A 20,384-nucleotide genomic window follows, 5' to 3' on the forward strand; every position below is an offset into this window, starting at 1 on the left:
AAAATTTACAACCAACAAAACAATGTCTTTGACAATATGAAATTGAGATTTTTGTCCTGTCCCAGCTTGAAGAACTTCTGTTTTTAACAACTCACCTGGAATAAATCCGTTTAGATCAGGCTGAATGGTTTTAAACTGATTTACATAATACTGTCTTTGTTCATCTGTTATTTTCCAGGGATCATCATAACTACTGGATTGCCTACGAATTTCATTGGCAGTTGTAGCTGATGCTACAGTTCGTACTGTTGTCTGGTCCTGTAATGAAACATTTTTTCCTCAGTACAATATCTATCTATATGATTATATGGACCAAGATTGCTAGGTTACTTATCTTTGAAAGCAAAACTTGCTTTTTGTGAATATTTAAAATGTAAGAAGTCATCAGCAAACCATGTATTTGTTACATTCAGGTAATTGGATGTATTTTTGCACAATGATTATACAAATGTGTAGAATGATAGCCATTATGTTAGCAACAAAAAGTTATGGAAAATGTGCTAAGAAAGCCAAGCAAATATATTTACAGACACAGAACCCTTTAAAAACTTCACTAGGAAATCAGAAACAGAAATAATATCAGCTGAAACATTTCAATGATAACAGACTTGAAAAGACACAGAGCAGAGTTCTGCTTTTTTAAATGAGAGAACTTGCATTTATAAAGTTTACAACAGCAAAATACAAGAACAATGATTGCAGCAATACTCTGAATGAAGCAAATAAAAATGCAATACCAATAAAATGTCACACCTGGACAGAAGCAGGATGCATGGTTAAAAGAGTACTGGTTGGTGGGGTATCTGCAAAACTGACCCAGTTTTCTTGAGGTGGAGGTGGAGAATGCCCTGACCACACCGCATCACCGGCGGAAGAACCTAAAAGGAAAACGGGTAAACGTGCTGACTCACATTGAAGAAAAAAATAAAGTCACCAGGAAGTTTTCTTTCAAACTCTAACTTTGAAGAAAAGTAACAAATTCTAAAATGTAATCTTTTCAATTTAAAATTACTCTTCATTTAAATCTTTTTAATGATTGTATGATCTCCTTGTCAATACTAAGACTTACAAAATATTTACCTAATATTCTGGGAAATAACTGTTCATTTTACCTTCAGAGAATCTGGTATCCAGAAGCTTTTGTCTAAGCATCATAGATACATATAAATAAAGGTGTGACTTTTCAAAGTGGTATATTTACTTATAAACTACAATTAAAAACTGTCTTGGAGACAATTCTTAAAGGAATGTTATCAAGTCTCTTCAATTTACAACTCTAAATAATTGTTACTGCTAAAGAATCTCGAAATACCTGAGCGGCGCCTGTGGCTCAGTCGGTAAGGCGCCGGCCCCATATACCGAGGGTGGTGGGTTCAAACCCGGCCCCGGCCAAACTGCAACCAAAAAACTAGTCGGGCGTTGTGGCGGGCGCCTGTAGTCCCAGCTACTCGGGAGGCTGAGGCAAGAGAATTGCCTAAGCCCAGGAGTTGGAGGTTGCTGTGAGCTGTCTGAGGCCACGGCACTCTACCGAGGGCCATAAAGTGAGACTCTGTCTCTACAAAAAAAAAAAAAAAGAATCTCGAAATACCTGATTGTGCTTCACCAAAGGGAGACCAAAAAGGTCCGGGTCCTGCAAGAGGCCTCTCACTGTTCCCCCCACTGGGGTGACGGTTGTGCTTCCTCCATGTGTGTGGAGAAGTTGGTGGGGACTGCTGTGGGGAAACTACTGGGGACACAGGTTCCTAGAAGAAATATTAGTATTATAAAAACATAATTTTCAGGAGACATTTTAATTATGATACCAATAATGTTTTAGTGTAAGCATCTATACATACAAGACATTAACTAATAATATTTACATGCATGTGATTACCTGTGGATCTGCGGTTGTACGAGGCTGAACCGTATCATGGCTTATGGATCCCTTTTTCACTTGCCCCCTGCCAGGTGGTGGGGGGATTACACCAGAATAAGATCCTTGATTTTCAGAATCTGAAGAATATGAGGCTGTATGGCGAGATTCCTGTTCATTCTTTGAAGCAACAAATCTTGGCAGAGGAAGGTCCTTAACTGTTAATTGCAATTTATTATTACTTTAAAATAGAAAGTACATACACGTTAAAAACACAAAAACTGCAGAAATAACAGGCACACGATGTCTATCAAAGCAAACTTTGGACCATCATCTCCCTTAGATTGTTTAGGAAGACTCTTATTAGAAAGAAGTAGTAAAACTAAATTGTCTTTCTAAGGGGTGATGACGATAACTATATTAAAAGTCTACAGTATGTCTGACCCTGTTATTAGCATTTTGTATTTATTTCATCTCATAACTAAAACAATCCTATAAAGCCCCTATTTATAGCTAGGAGAATAGAAGCTCTGAGATGCCAAGGTCATACTGTAGTAACTAACAGACAGAATCTGAACCTAGGTTAGTCAGACCCCAAAGCCTAGGTTGCTTCTACACAAGTTGAGTCTCCAAAACACAGAATATGTCACCAAGTTTGAGACTAATTTAGACATTTTCATGATGAAAACCCCTAAAAATACCTTACTGTCCACCTACCTAGGACATGGTACACAGTGTTCTATCTAAACACTATAGTCTAGCCAATGATCCTCCTACAAACATATTCTACATTCAATTTTATAGAGGAAAAAGATAAAAGAGCGAAAACTTCTGTGCAAGTAAATCGTAAGTCATACTTTCAGATTAGAACAGAATTATTTTCAGAGGAAAGTATACTTCGTCTATTATTTGATTACCTTATTTTTTCTTCAGAACCTCCATACAAAGGAGGGAAACAACTAAGCTTATTCGGTATCTAAGTAAAAGAGTCCAAAATTACCTCAAATGAATATAAACCACCAACACTAGAAGAATGATGTATGGCAAACCAGAGGTCCACAATGAAAACTTCTGGCCAACTAAGTTGGTAATTAAACTATTTATTAAAATCCAAAATTGATAGCCGGGCGTTGTGGCGGGCGCCTGTAGTCCCAGCTACTCGGGAGGCTGAGGCAAGAGAATCGCTTAAGCCCAGGAGGTGGAGGTTGCTGTGAGCTGTGTGAGGCCACGGCACTCTACCGAGGGCCATAAAATGAGACTCTGTCTCTACAAAAAAAAAAAAAATCCGAAATTGATAGAATTTTACAGAAATTTTTCTATAATTTATAGATTATAGAAAACTTCAATTTTTGTCTTTCTCCCTTTGTTTATGCAAACAGAGCCTGCTGCATTTAAGTGCCTATCTATAGAATTTCTATATTATTTCACATTAACAAGCCTCCAAATAATTAAAAAATAACATTTATAATGTGGTCAGATGTCTATGACTAGGTTTTGATTTGCCAATATTTTAATATTATCTCTGTCAATCAGAAAGTTTGGTTAACTGATAGTTTCTAATTTCAAGCACAGCCTCCATAGCCTTATAGAGGAAGTAGAAGGTTTTATTAGGAAAGAAGAAAATAAAGAAGCTGGTTGATACAACTCATGATTTACCTTAATAAAATTATATACCTAAGTTCTTTCAAGCAATTTTTAGTTAAGTAATTCTGAAAAACTGCTGACTGAATGGAATGCATGCTGTTCATGTGATATACCATAATGGAGTAAGACAGACTTCTAAACTTCTCAAACGAGAAATGCAAGGTAGTCAGAACAGCCACGACACCTCACTCAAGGTCACAAATGCCACTATAGTATCAGAAAGACTCGAGTTTTATTGACTTTCCTTCACTTGTAACATAAGCCCATTTTCATTTTAGTAACCAGTCTAGTCCATATTTACCTGTATTTATACTTTCCACTCTTAAAGGGAAACCAGACTGCGCAACTGCTACAAGTTTCAAAGCAATGTAGAATTGACTTCTTCCAAAATAACCAAGTCTTGTTGCACCACAAAGCTCCATGATCTATAAAAGAACACAATGTTAACGTTAAGATTTATGACAAAAATTCTGTTCAAACATAAGCAACTGTCCAACTTATTTGTAACTTCTCTAAAGTATGTACCTACTAGATGGCATAATACTCTCCACTGACAACGACTTCCTCAAGGTCCAAGTGCATATATTTTAAAACAAAGTTGTGGACTTTATAAAAGATCACAATTCTCCTTTTTATCAAAATCTGCGCAATGAGATCCACTAGAGTAACTATTTCTTATGAAGAAACACATTTTTCCAGAAACAACGTAAGCCCTACTCTTCTTCACAGACACTGGGCATACAACCAGGCCACATGACCAACAGACTATCATGCACCCATTTAAAGTAATAGGCATAAAATGATATAAGAAAATCCTAAGGATATATTCAGTGGGGAAAAACACCACATCAATACAAATATGGAAAGTACATCAAAAGCTGCCAGCAGTTTTGTCAGCTGAAGTTAAGAGTAGGGCTTTTCTTCTTATTTTCCAAATTATATTTAATGTAGTTACACTACATTTCCTTTATTTGTCCTTTTCTTGGAAGCATGCAAATAACCGAGGATCAATATTGATCATTCTACTTGTTATTCAACAAGTAGGCTGGTTACTATGAAGAACTACCAGACTTGAAAAAATACCAGACGTTAATCTCAGATGATGAGATTAAATTATAAATTCAAAAGTTATACAGACATTACTAATTGATCTTAAAAAAATAAAATAAGCACTAAGTATCCTTCTGGCATCTTCTCAAACAATACAAACTCTGGTAGAGAGGGAGTGGATTTAGTTTGTTTTCTTTTTCTCAAAACATTCAAAGGAAGATAAAGTACCCGATGTTAAGATACTAAGTCTGAAGAAAAGTATTCACAGAACTGCAAAAAAAAAAAAAGCACCTATCAATCAATCCTTAAACAATGTGCCACAACAATAATACCACTGTTTACAAGCCCAAAAAAGATGACTAATTTTGGCTGATTGATCAGCAGTGGAAGAAGTTCCTGTTTCTGCTGCTAAGGCCACATAATTCTGAAGAAATTTCAAAGGGCAAAGAGGATAAGAGGCAGGTTAACACCAGTAAGGGAAGTAAAGTACAAGGAAACTGACTTAAGAAAGGAAGTCTGCACAGCCTACAGACATTTTAATTATGATTTTTGGCCTTATCCACCACTCATTTCTGCCCACCTGACACCTCACAGAGAATTATCACACATCTTAGATACCTTTGTTTATAAAACAGATCGTAATACACTGCAGGCATTGGCTAGATAAAAGGAAGATCTGAAAGGAAACCACAGTATGTAGTCTGTCAAAAGTCAGGGAATACACCCAGGAAAAGGCTAAAAATGAGAAGGTAATGTTCAAAAAGGCAGCCAGAACCTTGCTGCTGTTTTAATCAGTGTTTATTAAACGTTTTATGTTTGTTAGCCATTTGCATTTCTTTTCCTGTGAATTATCCAACTTATCCTTCATTAACTTATTGATTTTAAGAAGTGTTACTATATTATGGATAGTGACCTCTAAACTACCAGGGAATTAATTCATTTATTCAATCAATTACTACTTACTAAGCACCAATCTGTGTTACACACTGAACCGACTACGCGTGTCAGGGTGTGGAGGAGGGTTTGGGCAGGAAGGGGAAGGAGCAGCAGCAAATGAAGCTTGAAGCCACAGGCAGAAGCCACTCACATTGTACACGCTGTTTCCAGTTTATGTTTTTTAAAAATTCTGCTTTGGTGGTATAAAATTTTATAATGTCTATACAATGTACCATTTTTACCCTTTTATGGCTTTTGGGTTTGCCATACTTAGAAATGCCTTATAATGTTTTCTTTGAGAATGTTTATGATTAATATTGAAATATGTAAGGCTGAGGCTGGGAGTGCTCATAGTAAAATAAATAAAATACTATTTAAGGATACAGAATTAAAAGTTCTTATAGTCCCCATCAGAAATAATTTCTCTTAGCCAGAACATTCAGGCAAGACAGAGAAATAGAAAGTATCCAAATTGGAAAGGAGGAAATCAAACTGTCCCCGTTTGCAAATGGCATGCCCTTATATACAGAAAAACCTCAAAAGACTCTACCCCCCAAATCTCTCATATTTGATAAACAAATTGATTAAAGTTGCAGGATGTAAAATCACTATACCATACAAAAATCAGTAGCATTTCTTCTATACACAAACAACAAACTAGGGAAAGAAGAAATCAAGAAGACAATTCCATTTACAATACTACAAAACAAAAAAAACCCAGAACAAAACAAAACATAAAAACACCTAGGAACCTAGGAATAAATTTAACCAAAGAGAAAGACCTCTACAAGGAAAATACAAGACACTAATCGAAAAAACTGAAGAGGATATAAACAATGGAAAAACATCCCATGCTTGTGGATCCAAAAAATTAATGTTGTTAAAATGACAACACTGCCTAAAGCTATCTACAGATTCAATGCAACCCCTATCAAAATACCAAATACATTTTTCAAAGAGATAGAAAAAAAAAATCCTAAACTCTGTATGGAGCCAAAAAAGACCCTAAATAGCCAAAGCAATCCTGAGCAAAAGAATAAAGCTGGAGGTATCACACTACCAGGTATCAAAATATACTACAAAGCTGTAACAACCAAAACAGAGTATACTGGCATAAAAACAGACACAGACCAAGGGAATAGACCAAAGAACTCAGAAATGAATCCACATAGCTCCGACCAACTGATTTTTCAACAAAGGTGCCAAAGAATATTCACTGGGAGAAGGAAAGTCTCATCAACAAATGGTACTAGGAAAACTGGATATCCACAATGAAACTAGACCCCCGCCCCCAACTCTCACCCTATACAAAAATCAATTTGAGGTCTGGTGCAGTGGCTCACGCCTGTAATCCTAGCACTCTGGGATGCTGAGGCAGGTGGATTGCTTGAACTCACGAATTCCAGACCAGCCTGAGCAAGAGCAAGACACCATCTCTACTAAAAACAGAAAAACTAGCCGAGCATAGCAGTGCATGCCTATTGTCCCAGCTATTTATTCAAGAGGTGAGGTAAGAGTGTGTTGGTGGTATAGTGGTGAGCATAGCTGCCTTCCAAGAGGTGAGGCAAGAGGATTGCTCAAGCCCAGGAGTTTTGAGGATGCCGTTGAGTATGACCCCAATATCTCTCTACCCTCGATGACAGAGTGCAACTCTGTCTCAAAAACAAAAAACCTCAAAATGGATAAAAGACCCAAATATAATATAAGAGCTGAGACAATAAAACTATCAGAAGAAAACATAGAGAAATATAGGGAAATGCTTCAGGACTTTAGTCTGAGAAAAGATTTTTATGAAAAAGACCTCAAAAGCATAGACAACCAAAGCTAAAATAAATAGGATTATATCGAACTAAAAAGCTTCTGCATAACAAAGGGAACAATCAACAGAGGGAAAAGATAACTTGTAGGATGGGAGAAAACACCTGTAAGCTCCTCATCTAACAGGGGATTCATGTCTAGAATATACAAGGAGCTGAACCATCTCTGCAGCAAAAAAACCTGATTAAAAAACGGGCAAATGAACAGGCATTTCTCATACAAATAGCCAACAAATATATGAAAAAATGCTCAATATCACTAATCCTCAGGGAGATGCAAATTAAAACCACAATGAAGTATTTCAACCCAGCTAGGATGGCTACTGTCAAAAAGAACCCCCACTCCGCAAAAAGAAAAACCCCGGTGGCAAGGATGCAAAGGGGAACTCACACACTGCTGGTGGGAATGCAAACTAGTACAGTCATTATGGAGAGTAGTGGCGAGGGTCCTCAAAAAAAAAAATCACAAATAGTGGGGCGCCATGGCTCACGCCTATAATGCCAGCTAGGAGGCCAAGGCGGGTAGACGGCTTGACCTCACAGGTTCAAGACCAGCCTGAGCAAGAGTGAGAGCCCGTCTCTAAAAGTAGAAGTCTTTATTAAAAGTTGCCAGGCATTGTGGTGGGTGCCGGTAGTCCCAGTTACTTGGGAGGCTGAGGCAAGGAGATTACTTGAGTCCAAGAGTTTGAGGTTGCTGTGAGCTGTGATGCCACCGCACTCCACCAAGGGCAACAAAGAGAGAATCTGTCTCCCCCCAAAAAATCACACATAGAACTACCATATGATCCAGCTATCCCATTAAAGGAATTTTTAAAGGATGAGGCAACAGAAAAGCTGAGCTCTGTGTACCTAGGTGTAGCTTCTCAGCCCTCATGTTTATTGCAGCACTATCCACAATAACTAAGATAGAGAATCAACCTGGGTGTTCAACAGATCAAAGGATAAAGAAAATGCGGCATATATACCCTATGAAATACTTCACTGTGGAATGAAATCCTGTCATCTGAATCCACATGGATGGAACTGGAGAACATTACAGTAAGTGAAGTAAGCCAGGAGCAGCAAGTTAAAACACTGTGCACTCTTAATGTGGAAGCTTTAAAAAGTTGACCTCATAGAAGTAAAAAAGTAGAACACAAGATACTAGAGTTGGGAAGGGTAGGGGAAAGGGGAAAACAGGGAGAGATTTGTTAAAGAATGAAAAATTATAACTAGATAGGTGGAATAAATTCTAGTGTTTTATATTACACATGATGACTACAGTTATCAATAATGTATAGTTTCAAATAGCTACAATGTTCCCAACACAAAGAATAAATGTTTGAGATGGATATGCTAATTGCCCTATACACTACTATGTACCCCATGAATACATACAATTATTATTTGCCAATTAAAAAAATAAAATTCAGGCTTGACGCCCGTAGCACAGTGGTTATGGTGCCAGCCACATATACCAAGCCTGGCGGGTTAGAACCTGGCCTTGCCTGCTAAAACAACAATGATAACTGCAGCAAAAAATGGCTGCGTGATGTGGAAGGTGCCTGTAGTCCCAACTACTCGGGAGGCTGAGGCAAGAGAATTGCTTAAGCCCAAGAGTTGGAGGTTGCTGTGAGCTATGGCACCACAGCACTCTACCATGAAGGCAACATGGTGAGACTCTGTCTCAAAAAAAAAAAATAAATAAATAATAAAAAATAAAATTTAAAAGAGATAGTTACATAAGACAGATACCTTTTATAATAAATCCAAGGTATCCTACTAGCTATACAATACAGACCTGAAAGCAACTTTTAATAAAGACTTTATCATGATGGTAAACTTTTAAAAAAGTAACGATTTTCCTTCATATTTAAAAGTAACGATTTTCCTTCATATTCTTCCATTTTTTTGGTACACGTATACAAACACAAGCACACATTTTACACTAATCGGGTCATACTGTTTATGACTTTTTTCATATGTTACTCAAAGATTTTTCTATATCAGCATACGTAGGTCTCTAATTTTTTCATAATATATTTCATTGTATGGATAGATGTAACCATTACAAATTAACTAATCCCCTGCTAATCGTTAGGTTTTTCCAGTCTTCCATTACAAATAATACCACAAACATTTTTGTGCACATTTGTGTCCTTAATGTAACTTTAGAATAAATTTTCTTTAGTGGAATATGACTTAAGATATAACAGAGTCAAATCAAGTACTAAAAATTCTGAGTGACTATCACATACTGACCAGCACAGAATGTTGGTTGTGTGGTCTGAGACAAGAGAGAGAGGTCAATGCTTTCATTAACTTATTGCCTTTACAAAAATGTATTAGTCCTAGATACATCAGCACTGACTTCTTGCTAAATGCTCAATTTTCCAAAAAGTTGCTAACTCCTTAAGAAAAAATAAGCTAGATTATAGTTCGCTTTAGTACTGACACAGGTCAATGTGGCTAGGAAATCATTGTCTACATCAGGCCTCCTCAAACTTTTTAAACAGGGGGCCAATTCACTGTTCCTTAGACCATTGGAGGGCCAGACTATAGTTTAAAAAAAAAAAACTATGAACAAATTCCTATGCACACTGCACATATCTTATTTTGAAGTAAAAAAACAAAACGGGAGCAAATCCAATCACACCGCCTTATGTGGCCCGTGGGCTGCAGTTTGAGGACCCCTGGACTCTACATCATTCATACAGAACTTGAGCAAATTACATAACTTGACTGTGCCTCAGTGCCCTCATATGTAAACTGAGGAAAACAGTATACTAATTGAATTGCTAGGAGGGTACAATGAGACTCTGTTCAATAAAGCCCTTAAAAGTGGCTGGTCCATGAATGGCATTATTACTTTCCATTTACTATCGTGATCATAATGAACTTTATATAGCTAGGGACTTTAGAGACTAAGCCACTCTTTTTTTTTTTTTTTGAGACAGATTCTCAAACTGTCGCCCTCGGTAGAACGCTGTGATGTCACTGCTCACAGCAACCTTAAACTATTTGGGTTTACGCAATTCTCTTGCCTCAGCCTCCCAACTAGCTGTGCCTACAGGCAACTGCCACAACACTCAGCCATTTTTTGGTTGCAGTTGTCGTTGTTGTTTTAGCTGGCCCAGCTGGGTTCAAATCCACCAGCCTTGGTGTATGTGGCCGGCGCCCACCCACTGAGCTACGGGCGCCCCTGACTAAGCCATTCTTGAAAAACACATTTTCTTGAAAGGTAAGAGATAATACCTTGAAGTACTAATACAAGTGTTGTTAACAATTTTTTGATGGAGCCTGGGAGCAGTGGCTCACGCCTGTAATCCTAGCACTCTGGGAGGCTGAGGCGGGTGGATTGCCTGAGCTCAGGAGTTCGAGACCAGCCTGAGCAAGAGCAAGACCGCATTTCGACAAATAGCTGGGTGTTGTGGAGGGCGCCTGTAGTTCAGGAGGCTACTCAGGACGCTGAGGCAAGAGAATTGCTTGAGCCTTAGGGTTTGAGGTTGCTGTGAGCTATGACGCTATAGCACTCTACTGAGGGAGACAAAGTGAGACTCTGTCTCCAAAAAATAAAAATTTTTTTTCTTTGATGGAAAGTCTTCTAAATTATAGGATACTCCCATGTCTTCTTAAGTATCTACTTTTGAAACTTCTGTTTTAAGACAATACAGTGAACACAGGAATTTACCTCCTTTTCCTTCAGGAATCTCATTAAAGTGATAGTAAGGGAATAAACCCGCAACAATAAAGGGGAATCAGCTGACAGAAAACTGCAATAAATTTTAGCAATCAGAAAACAGAGTAGCAATTAATAAAGTAGTAGGGTGAAAGAAAAGAGTGCCAAGAATATCCATGGAGAAGAACCAATTTGCCCAGCAAAATTCAGACTCATCCACAAATGCTATTTAAAAATGGGATTGAGACAGAGAATGAAGATTCCCATCTCTACTCTTGTTCACACATATCAGTAACCAGCCTCTACTCTCCAGGCAAAAGTAAACAGACCCTGAAAGGTGTGTCTCTAAGGAATAAAATGTTAGAGAAAAACAGATTTACCACTCCCAGTAACAGTTTTTTATTGCCTCGTCCTTAAATATGAGCAACTTACCAATTATTAATCCACAACTGAGGAAAGTTTATACAGTAAAAGCAAACTACCAAATTTACAAACAAACAAAGATTGAGGAAAAAATATAGTTCAGGGAACAAAGAACACTTAAAAATATTCTGGTATCCTCTGACAGATAGAAGACAATATTCCATTCATAAAACAGAACAAGATACTATGGAAAAGTAACAAAGACTAAGACATCTTGAAATACACAAAGTTTAACAGAAATACTGGAAGATAAAACAGAAAAATCTCTCCACAAATAGAATAACAATGGACTGGGAAAAATATAAGAGAAAAGAAACAAAGGATTAATCTAAGAGGACCAATTTTTATTAAAATGAGGTCTATGGACTACCCTGAGGGCAGTGGTGTTTACAACCTACTGATCACAACCAGTTACAGATTCCTTTGTTCCTTCTCCACTCCCACTGCTTCTTTTGACTCGCCTTAAAAAAAAAAAGAGACGGAGAAGCCTATAGGCAGGCATGGTAGCTTACGCCTACAATCCCAGCACTCTAGGAGGCTGGGGTGGGAGGATTCCTTGAGGCCAGGAGTTCAAGATCAGCAGGGCAACACAGGGAAAACCCTGCCTCTGCAAAGAAAAAAAAATTTTTTTAAATTAGCCAGGCAGGCTCTGCGCCCATAGTACAGTGGTTACGGTGCCAGCCACATACACTGAGCATGGCAGGTTTGAACGCAGCCTGGGCCAGCTAAACAACGACAACTGCAACAAAATGTAGCAGGGGGGTTGTGATGGGTGCCTGTAGCCCCAGCTATTGGGGAGGCTGAGGCAAGATAATGGCCCAAGAGACTGAGGTTGCTGTGAGCTGTGATAGCACAGCACTCTACAAAGGGCGACATAGTGAGACTCTGTCTAAAAAAAAAAAAGTTAGCCAGGCATAGTGGTGCTCACCTGTAGTCACAGCTACTAAGGAGGCTGAAACATGAGAATGGCTTGAGCCCAGGAGTTTGATGTTGCAGTGGGCTAGGATCACACAACTACACTCCAGCTTGGGCGACAGGGAGAGACTTATTATCTGTCAATCAAGAAATTCGTTCATTCATTTGTTCATGTTATTTTTCTTGTTTGTTTGTTTTGCAGTTTTTGGCCGGGGCTGGGTTTGAACCCGCCACCTCCGGCATATGGGGCCGGCGCTCTACTCCTTTGAGCCACAGGCGCAGCCCTCGTGTTATTTTTTTAAAAAGAGGATTACAAAGAATACAGAGAAAATAGAAGAGTAAATAACTAAAGTAAGAAGAGATTTTGCCTACAGCCAAAGAACACAAATTTTCAGATTCTGAAGATGTACTGTGTGCTCAACACAATGGGAAAAAACTCCTAAACACATTACTGTGGAACTTCAGAACAGCAAAGATAAAACAAAAACCATAAAAGCACCAGAATAGGGTAGAGGAAAGGGAGGTGAAGTGGTATTAATCACTTACAATACATTAACTGGACTGGAACCAGACTTCTTAGCGCCAACACTGAATATCAGAAAATAATAAATCAACATCTAGCAGGTTCTAAGAAAAAAATCTTCTCAATCCAAAATTCTGTATCCAAACTATCATCAAGATGAAGGAAAGAATGGACCCATTAATCCATGCATTTTTTTTTAAGTTTATTTCTTATGAACTCATTCTTGGGAAAATAAGGATATCACTCAACAGAAAGTAAAGACAGAGCAGCCAGGAACACGTAGATAAATCCCAAAAAAGCAGAGAAATAAAGTTTCAGGAAGTCAGCTATAGAGCAATTAGTCAAGATTAGAGTAAAATGTCAGAAGTCTCCAGAAGGAAGCTTTCAGGAAAAACAAAGGGGAAGAACTTAATGCCTATGAAAGCAAAGAGTACAAGAAAAAGGAAAGATGGTTGAGATATTCTAGGTGAGAATGCTGTAATCATACTACAATACTGAATATTTGGATCTGCAGTAAAATATTTATAGTCATAATGTAAATGCCTTTTTGTTCATTTTAACTTTTAGATTTAACCTATAGTCAAAACACATTAAACAATTAAGAATTATGGCTTGGTGCCTGTAGCTAAGTGGCTAGGGTGCCAGCCACAGACACAGGAGCTGGTGGGTTCAAATCCAGCCTGGGCCAACTACAACCAAAAAATAGCCAGGCATTGTGGCAGGCACCTGAGGCTGAGGCAGGAGAATCGCTTAAGCCCAGGAGTTTGAGGTTGCTGTGAGCCGTGAGGCCACAGCACTCTACCAAGGGCAACACAGTGAAACTCTGTCTTTAAAAAAAAAAAAAATCATGGCTAAGAACAATATGCAAAAGTTATGAACATTAAATGTGTAAAAGCATGGCTAACAAGTTGAGAGGAAGGATAAAAAAGGTGAAGAAAAAAGGTACTGGCTCATATTCTCAAGAAAAGAGTTAAGGGCGGCGCCTGTGGCTCAGTGAGTAGGGCGCCGGCCCCATATGCCGAGGGTGGCGGGTTCAAACCCAGCCCCGGCCAAACTGCAACCAAAAAATAGCTGGGCGTTGTGGCGGGCGCCTGTAGTCCCAGCTACTCGGGAGGCTGAGGCAAGAGAATCACTTAAGCCCAGGAGTTAGAGGTTGCTGTGAGCCGTGTGACGCCACGGCACTCTACCCGAGGGCGGTACAGTGAGACTCTGTCTCTACAAAAAAAATTAAAAAAAAAAAAAAAGAAAAGAGTTAATAGGACAACAAACAAGCAAAGTTTCAAAGGTAATGGAAAACCTAAAAATAAGATAAAATTTAAGAGAACAAAGGAATAGTGAAAAGTAACTTGAATGACATCCTCATTTACTGTAGTAGGGAAATGTCTAAAATTGATAAACCAACATAAAGTAGGGTTTTTATTTTTTATTTTATTTTTTATTTATTTTTTTTGTGTGTGTGGTTTTTTTGGGCCGGGGCTGGGTTTGAACCCATCTCCAGCATATGGGACCGGCGCCCTGCTCCTTGAGCCACAGGTGCCACCCATAAAGTAGGGTTTTTAAAAGAAGTAACAGAAGTAATCATTAGAGAAAGAATTTAATAAGTTTAGGGTGATTTCTGCAAGTATTATCTAAGTATTATCGGGAACAGGGAATGAGAAGCTGCTTTTTATTATGAGCCCTTGCAAACTATGTTATTTTTTTCAAATCATGAGTAGAAATTATTTTTATGAAAACCCAAAATATAAACCTTTAAAAAGTATACTAAACACAGATTTATATTTTTGACAATACAGATTTTGGAAATAAATTTGCATGTTGTACTATATTGCAATGATGTATTCAGGGCCTTTAAGAAAAAATGAAATGTTTTTCTTTCACAAAATGGAATGATGCTATTCACAGAGTTTTTGTTTTGGTCTTTATAATAATTTGTGACTTTTCTCTTGTTGTCAAGCTCCCATTTTTTTTTTTTTTGCTCTGCAGGCAGTCTATGGTTGTTGCCCTTCTGCCTTGCATGCCTTTAGGCTTAGAAATACAAACAAGTTAAAAAAAAAAAACAAAAAAAAAAAAACAAGAATAAATAGTTCTTTAATAGAGACTCAAAGAACTCTCCAATGGGCAAAGTACATGAGCGCTGTTTTACTTCTGGATATACATGTCAAGGGAGGAGGTTAACATTAATTGAGCACACAGATGTTAAGTGCAGTGTTAAATACTTCAGGTGTCCCATTAAATTGTTAAAGATAATGGACTAGAACTGGTTTTACCATTTCACAAGGGAAGGAAGAGGATCAGACGGGCCAAGTAACTTGGCTAAGGCCACAGGGCCCAAGGAAGGGCAGAGTTACAATTCAAATGCCCTCCTTTCTACTTACACCATGATTCCATGACATGCTGTGGTCCTTTTGCCAGGATCATGTCAGCTTCCTCAGGGCAATTACCCTCAAGAAATCCTAGCTAAAGCATGTTTTATTTTACACATAGTGACAATAAAAGAACAGGAAGGCTTCTATTCCTATGCCAAGAATGCAAGGATGCTGAATCACAAAACCTAAGAACTCAAAAACAGAATAAGGAATATATTGAAACTATACATATACTGAGATAGGATCATCCCATTAAACTACCAATATTCTCTCCAAAATGAAATTTCATAAATAATTTTTACATAATCAAGTGTAACAGAAAGTAGTATCCTCTCTTTTGAGTCATTATCAGATTAAAAATGAGAAAGTGACTCTATTGCTTTCAGTTTTATAAAAAAATTCTTCAGTTTTTGATGGCTTATGAGCCTGGACAGTTTGGCCTACCGATATCCCCAACAATGGCTAGCCAATCACTATAGATTCTATTGTTCTACTAACTTGCTAGACTAGTCCCTACAACCCTGTGATTCACTAAGCTTTAAACATGGGAATACTTGTAATGGAGATTCACATCTACTACAAAGCAGGGAACAATTATAATGAGTACCTATCATTAGGAAGGGTGTTTACTTATTATCCCACTTAGTGTTCTAAACAATTCTCTAATGTCGGCTACCATTATTCCCAGCTCATTGTTAAGAAAACTGAGGCTAATAAGTGCCACAGCTAGAATTCAATGCCAGGGCAGTTTAAGTCCAAAGCCTGTTTCCAGATGCCTCCAGGACAGAGACAGGAACTCTTGCCTGGTGAGTAGCAGTTTCAGAATCTATTCCAAAGAACACTGGTCAAATTAGAGGCTCTCTAGGTGAGTAAGCTGAGGTATACAAATAGCCCCTTTGGAGATTTCAGGATGTATTTTTATCCCTTAAGAGGCACTGAAAAGTCCTACAGTCTTGAAACAAATCCCTTTTTGGTTTAATACCTATTAAAATGCTTTAGAACAGTAGTCTATATACCACATGCTCTGTATTACTTTGAGAATCAATGCTGCAGACTTTAAAGCAGCGATTTAAAACTTTTGGTCTCAGGATCCTTTACACATGCTTGAAAAAGTTTTTGAGGATTCCCACTAATCTTTTGCTTTGTAGATTATATTTATTGATATTTACTATATTAAAATTAAATTGAGAAATTAAAAAATATGAATTCATTTAAAAACAAGAACAGTTCTATCACATATAGCAGCTTAATAAAAATAATTTTCAAAACTAAAAATAATCAAATGAGCAAAGCACATTATTTTATACATGTGTTAATTGTTCATGTGTACCCACTCAAAGCAGCCACTGAAAACACAACATCCACGGTTGCAAGTAGGTAACACAAATTAGTGAAACTGATAAAGTGAAGAAAGTAGTAAACCAGCAGCAGCTGATTCGACTCCAGCTGCAAGAACACCTGCCCAATAAGGCCACCTTCAGATTCTTCTATAGTTAGATGTATGGAATCTTCTACAATATCTTCCCATTTTCAAATGCTAATGTGGACTCTAAATAGTTTTGTTTTATGGGGGGGACAGAGTCTCACTCTGTTGCCCTGGGTAACAGGGCAACATGACATCATAGTTCACAACAACCTCAAACTCTTGGGCTTGAGCAATACTCTTGCCTCAGGCTCCTAAGCAGCTGGGACTATAGGTGTGCACCACTATGCCCAGCTAGTTTTTTCCTGTTTTTAATGGAGATGGGGGTTTGGCTCTTGCTCAGGCTGGTCTTGAACTTATGAGCTCAAGCAATCAACCCGCCTTGGCCTCCCAGAGTGCTAGGATTACAGGTGTGAGCCACCACACCTGGCTCAGAATAATCAAATGGCAATGAAATAAATAACAAAACTCCAACAACATCCCCTTCTGTCCTCTAGCAAGTAGATAAGAGCAGAGTGGAAAAAGAACATGGGACCAACTTTCATGAAAGGAAAAAAAAAAAAAATATATATATATATATATCTCAGCATTATTATATATATATTAACCTGCCCACATTACACAATCGTCCTAGAGTGTTTTAGTGCCTAAAGTCTGAGGTCCCTGTGAACTAGGCTAATGACATTGAACTCTAACCTGGGCAACAACAGAGTGATACTCTGTCTCAAGACAAAAAAAAAAAAATTTGTTATCTCATCCTTCACTGGTATAGCCCTTAAATACACATTCCAACAGTATAAATAATACAAGAATTCTAAAATACATTTTTCCTTAATAAGTTAATATTGCTTCAAGGACTTTGCATTTGCTGTTTTTGGTCTGTTTTTCCCTTCAGAGGGGAAAAGCTTGGCTGGTCTCGCTGTCATTCAGGTCTCAACTAAAACGTCATGATCTCAGAAGCCTTCATTGAGTACCCTATTATTAACCTATTTTCTGTCAGTGTAAGAAGGAGACCCCTCTTATATTCCTAGCACGCAGACCAACTTCCAACACAGTATCAATATATTTTTGGTTGGATGAATGAACGAATGAAACGTTATCTATGGATAAGCTTGGCTGTAGTCTCTCTCCACTCCACACAGAGACCACCAGATTAACAGTTCTAAGTACCACTCCAAATCATTTTATTATATTTTAAAGAACTTCTAAGTCTAGCAATTCAAGGCTCTCCATAATGTTACCCAAAGTTTGGCATTTGTCCCCTGAAGCCTCATCAGAAAACGGAGGGACAAGTGGTTTGAGGAGAAGGCAAGAGAAATTTATTACTTTGCCAGCAAATGAGAAAAATGACAGACAACAGTGTCAAAATCCAAATTTGGAAGTACACAGCTTTTAAAGGTTTTCTGATTCCATAGTCCCATCCTGGGACAAGACAATTTCATGGCCTCTGTCCATATTCATTCCATCTTCTGCTAGGATAGTATTATTACCTCCGCCCAGATAAATCACGTCTTTGCCTAAGAGGATCTCCTGACTTCCACCCATACCATCTTCAGCTAAGATCTTGTGACCTCTGCCCAAACAATTCCCTGGAGCTTCACCTATGGCACAAAGAAAAAGAGACATTCCCTGCCCCTCCTGAGCAATGGCCTGGGGTAGGCATGCAGGTTTTAGTTCCCCGAAGTTGGGGAGACAAAAAGTATTTTTTGACATTTCTTTTCAGGCCATTCCCTCTGCAACAATAATATAACCCCGGGCGGCGCCTGTGGCTCAGTTGGTAGGGCACCGGCCCCATATACCGAGGGTGGCGGGTTCAAATCCGGCCCCGGCCAAACTGCAACCAAAAAATAGCCGGGCGTTGTGGCCGGCGCCTGTAGTCCCAGCAACTCAGGAGGCTGAGGCAAGAAAATCGCTTAAGCCCAGGAGTTGGAGGTTGCTGTGAGCTGTGTGAAGCCACAGCACTCTATTGAGGGCCATAAAGTGAGACTCTGTCTCTACAAAAAACAAACAAACAAACAAAAAAACAGTAATATAACCCCGATCTTACTTTGCTAATCTAGACTGGGCTTTCCTACCTCTATACTTTTGTTTTTCTCTCTCATGAGGTCATACTCAATGTTTGCCTATTAAAATTACACTATTCCTTCATGACTCACCTTAAGATCCTCCTTCTTGTAGTAACATTTTATGACTGTCCCACTTTCATAACCAAATAAGCTTTTCTTTCTTTCTACTGGTATTCCAAATTATTACTACAAAGTACTATTTGAATTACCTAAATTGTCTGCGCAATTGTATTATCAAACCACACACTCCCTACCCCTCCTCCCCTCCAATAAGCTCCCTGGGGGCAGATACTATGGTTTAGTTATAGTAAAATTCACTGCAGGTCTGGCACTGTTCTTTGCAAACAGTTGGCACTTAATGTCTGTTGAAGGGAATTGCTTCCCATGGTGCTGACATCCTCCCAATTTGCCAAATTCATTCTGTTAGAATTTGAACCAACTCTTACTTGGAAAGATTTTTACCACTTCTTTAAAAATTAAACATTTTCTAATAATAATAATTGTTTGCTTTGTCCAAGGTAGATTATACACAATCCATCCACACTTGTATATCACTCTCAGCGCTGCAGTACATGGTCAAAAGGGAAAAGGTCAAGGAAAAAGTCAATGGCAAAGAGAACAGGCACATATATCAAAGCCCAGTCATTCCAAAAGCCTTAACTTCCTTTCAGCTATCAACACAATGTTTGGTTTTGTGGACACACTATAATCTCTAACAGTTTCTTTCGCTACAAAAACAATTTAAATACTTAGCACAATCCAGCAAGCAGAGAACTCATACCCATTACTGCATTCATGATCCATGTCTGTATTCCTGACTTTTGCTACCCCTCAGTGCCAACTCCCTCCTAAACTTAGGTCTGAAGTAAAACTGTAATCTTACCACCCCTTTTGAGACACCAGTTACACTAGAGCAAATATCTCATCTCACTGTCATATTTCTTATCCAAAACTTTTAATTGCTTATTACTTTACTTACACAACTCAAATGAACTGTGTTTTCAAGCCTTCGGGTCAAGACCACATTGCTTCTTTTCTTTCTCCAGCTATGATTTTATCTCTATACTTATGTAAACAGATATTCTCTTCATTTTTTTCTTCCTTTCACCCAAACTTTTATCCTTATCTTCCATTCTATATTTCAACCACTCTCCTACCTCAGCAAGGGTAAGTTCTCTAAGTCTTTTCCCCAAAATTATGTATGTCCTTAGGTAAAATTAATTGTATGTTGTGTTGACATACGATGTACCTTATTTTATAGAACTAAAAATAAATGCAAAAAATTTATCATAGAAGAATTAGGTACCAGTATTAGGCCAGCTGCAGTGTCTCATGCCTATAATTTTAGCACTCTGGGAGCCTGAGGCAGGAAGATACCTTGAGCTCAGGAGTTAGAGACCAGCCTGAGCAAGAGTGAGACCCTGACTCTACTGAAAACAGAAATATTAGCCTATAGTCCCAGCTATTTGGGAGGCTGAGAGAGAAAGATCACTTGAACCCAGGAGTTTTTAGGGTGCTGTGAGCTAGGCTAACCCCACAGCACTCTAACCTGGGCAACAGAGTGAGACGCTGTCTTAAAAAATAAACAAATAAGCAATATCAGAATTTTCTTGAGGCACTGAAATATAGAAATGTTAGAACCACAAAAAAGTATGTGAGGTAATACACACATTGAACAGTTTGATTTAGCCATTCCACAATATTTACATAT

General features: G+C 38.2%; 1 protein-coding gene across 6 annotated transcripts in view; it reads right to left on the minus strand.

Annotated features, from left to right (window-relative positions):
* REPS1 (RALBP1 associated Eps domain containing 1) overlaps positions 1 to 20,384 on the minus strand; it is an 87,272-nt gene that overhangs the window by 36,679 nt on the left and 30,209 nt on the right. For 5 of the 6 annotated variants that reach the window (XM_053590879.1, XM_053590878.1, XM_053590876.1 and 2 more), the window contains exons 2-6: positions 3,798 to 3,921; positions 1,874 to 2,070; positions 1,589 to 1,742; positions 754 to 878; positions 96 to 258 (exon numbers count right to left, since the gene is read on the minus strand). In XM_053590879.1, coding sequence (XP_053446854.1) covers positions 96 to 258; positions 754 to 878; positions 1,589 to 1,742; positions 1,874 to 2,070; positions 3,798 to 3,921 — 763 coding nt within the window. The remainder of the gene's footprint in view (positions 1 to 95; positions 259 to 753; positions 879 to 1,588; positions 1,743 to 1,873; positions 2,071 to 3,797; positions 3,922 to 20,384) is intronic. The other variant, XM_053590877.1, reaches the window with a different exon arrangement.

The sequence above is a fragment of the Nycticebus coucang genome, chromosome 5 (genome assembly GCF_027406575.1).
Source record: "Nycticebus coucang isolate mNycCou1 chromosome 5, mNycCou1.pri, whole genome shotgun sequence".
Taxonomy (NCBI): Eukaryota; Metazoa; Chordata; class Mammalia; order Primates; family Lorisidae; genus Nycticebus; species Nycticebus coucang.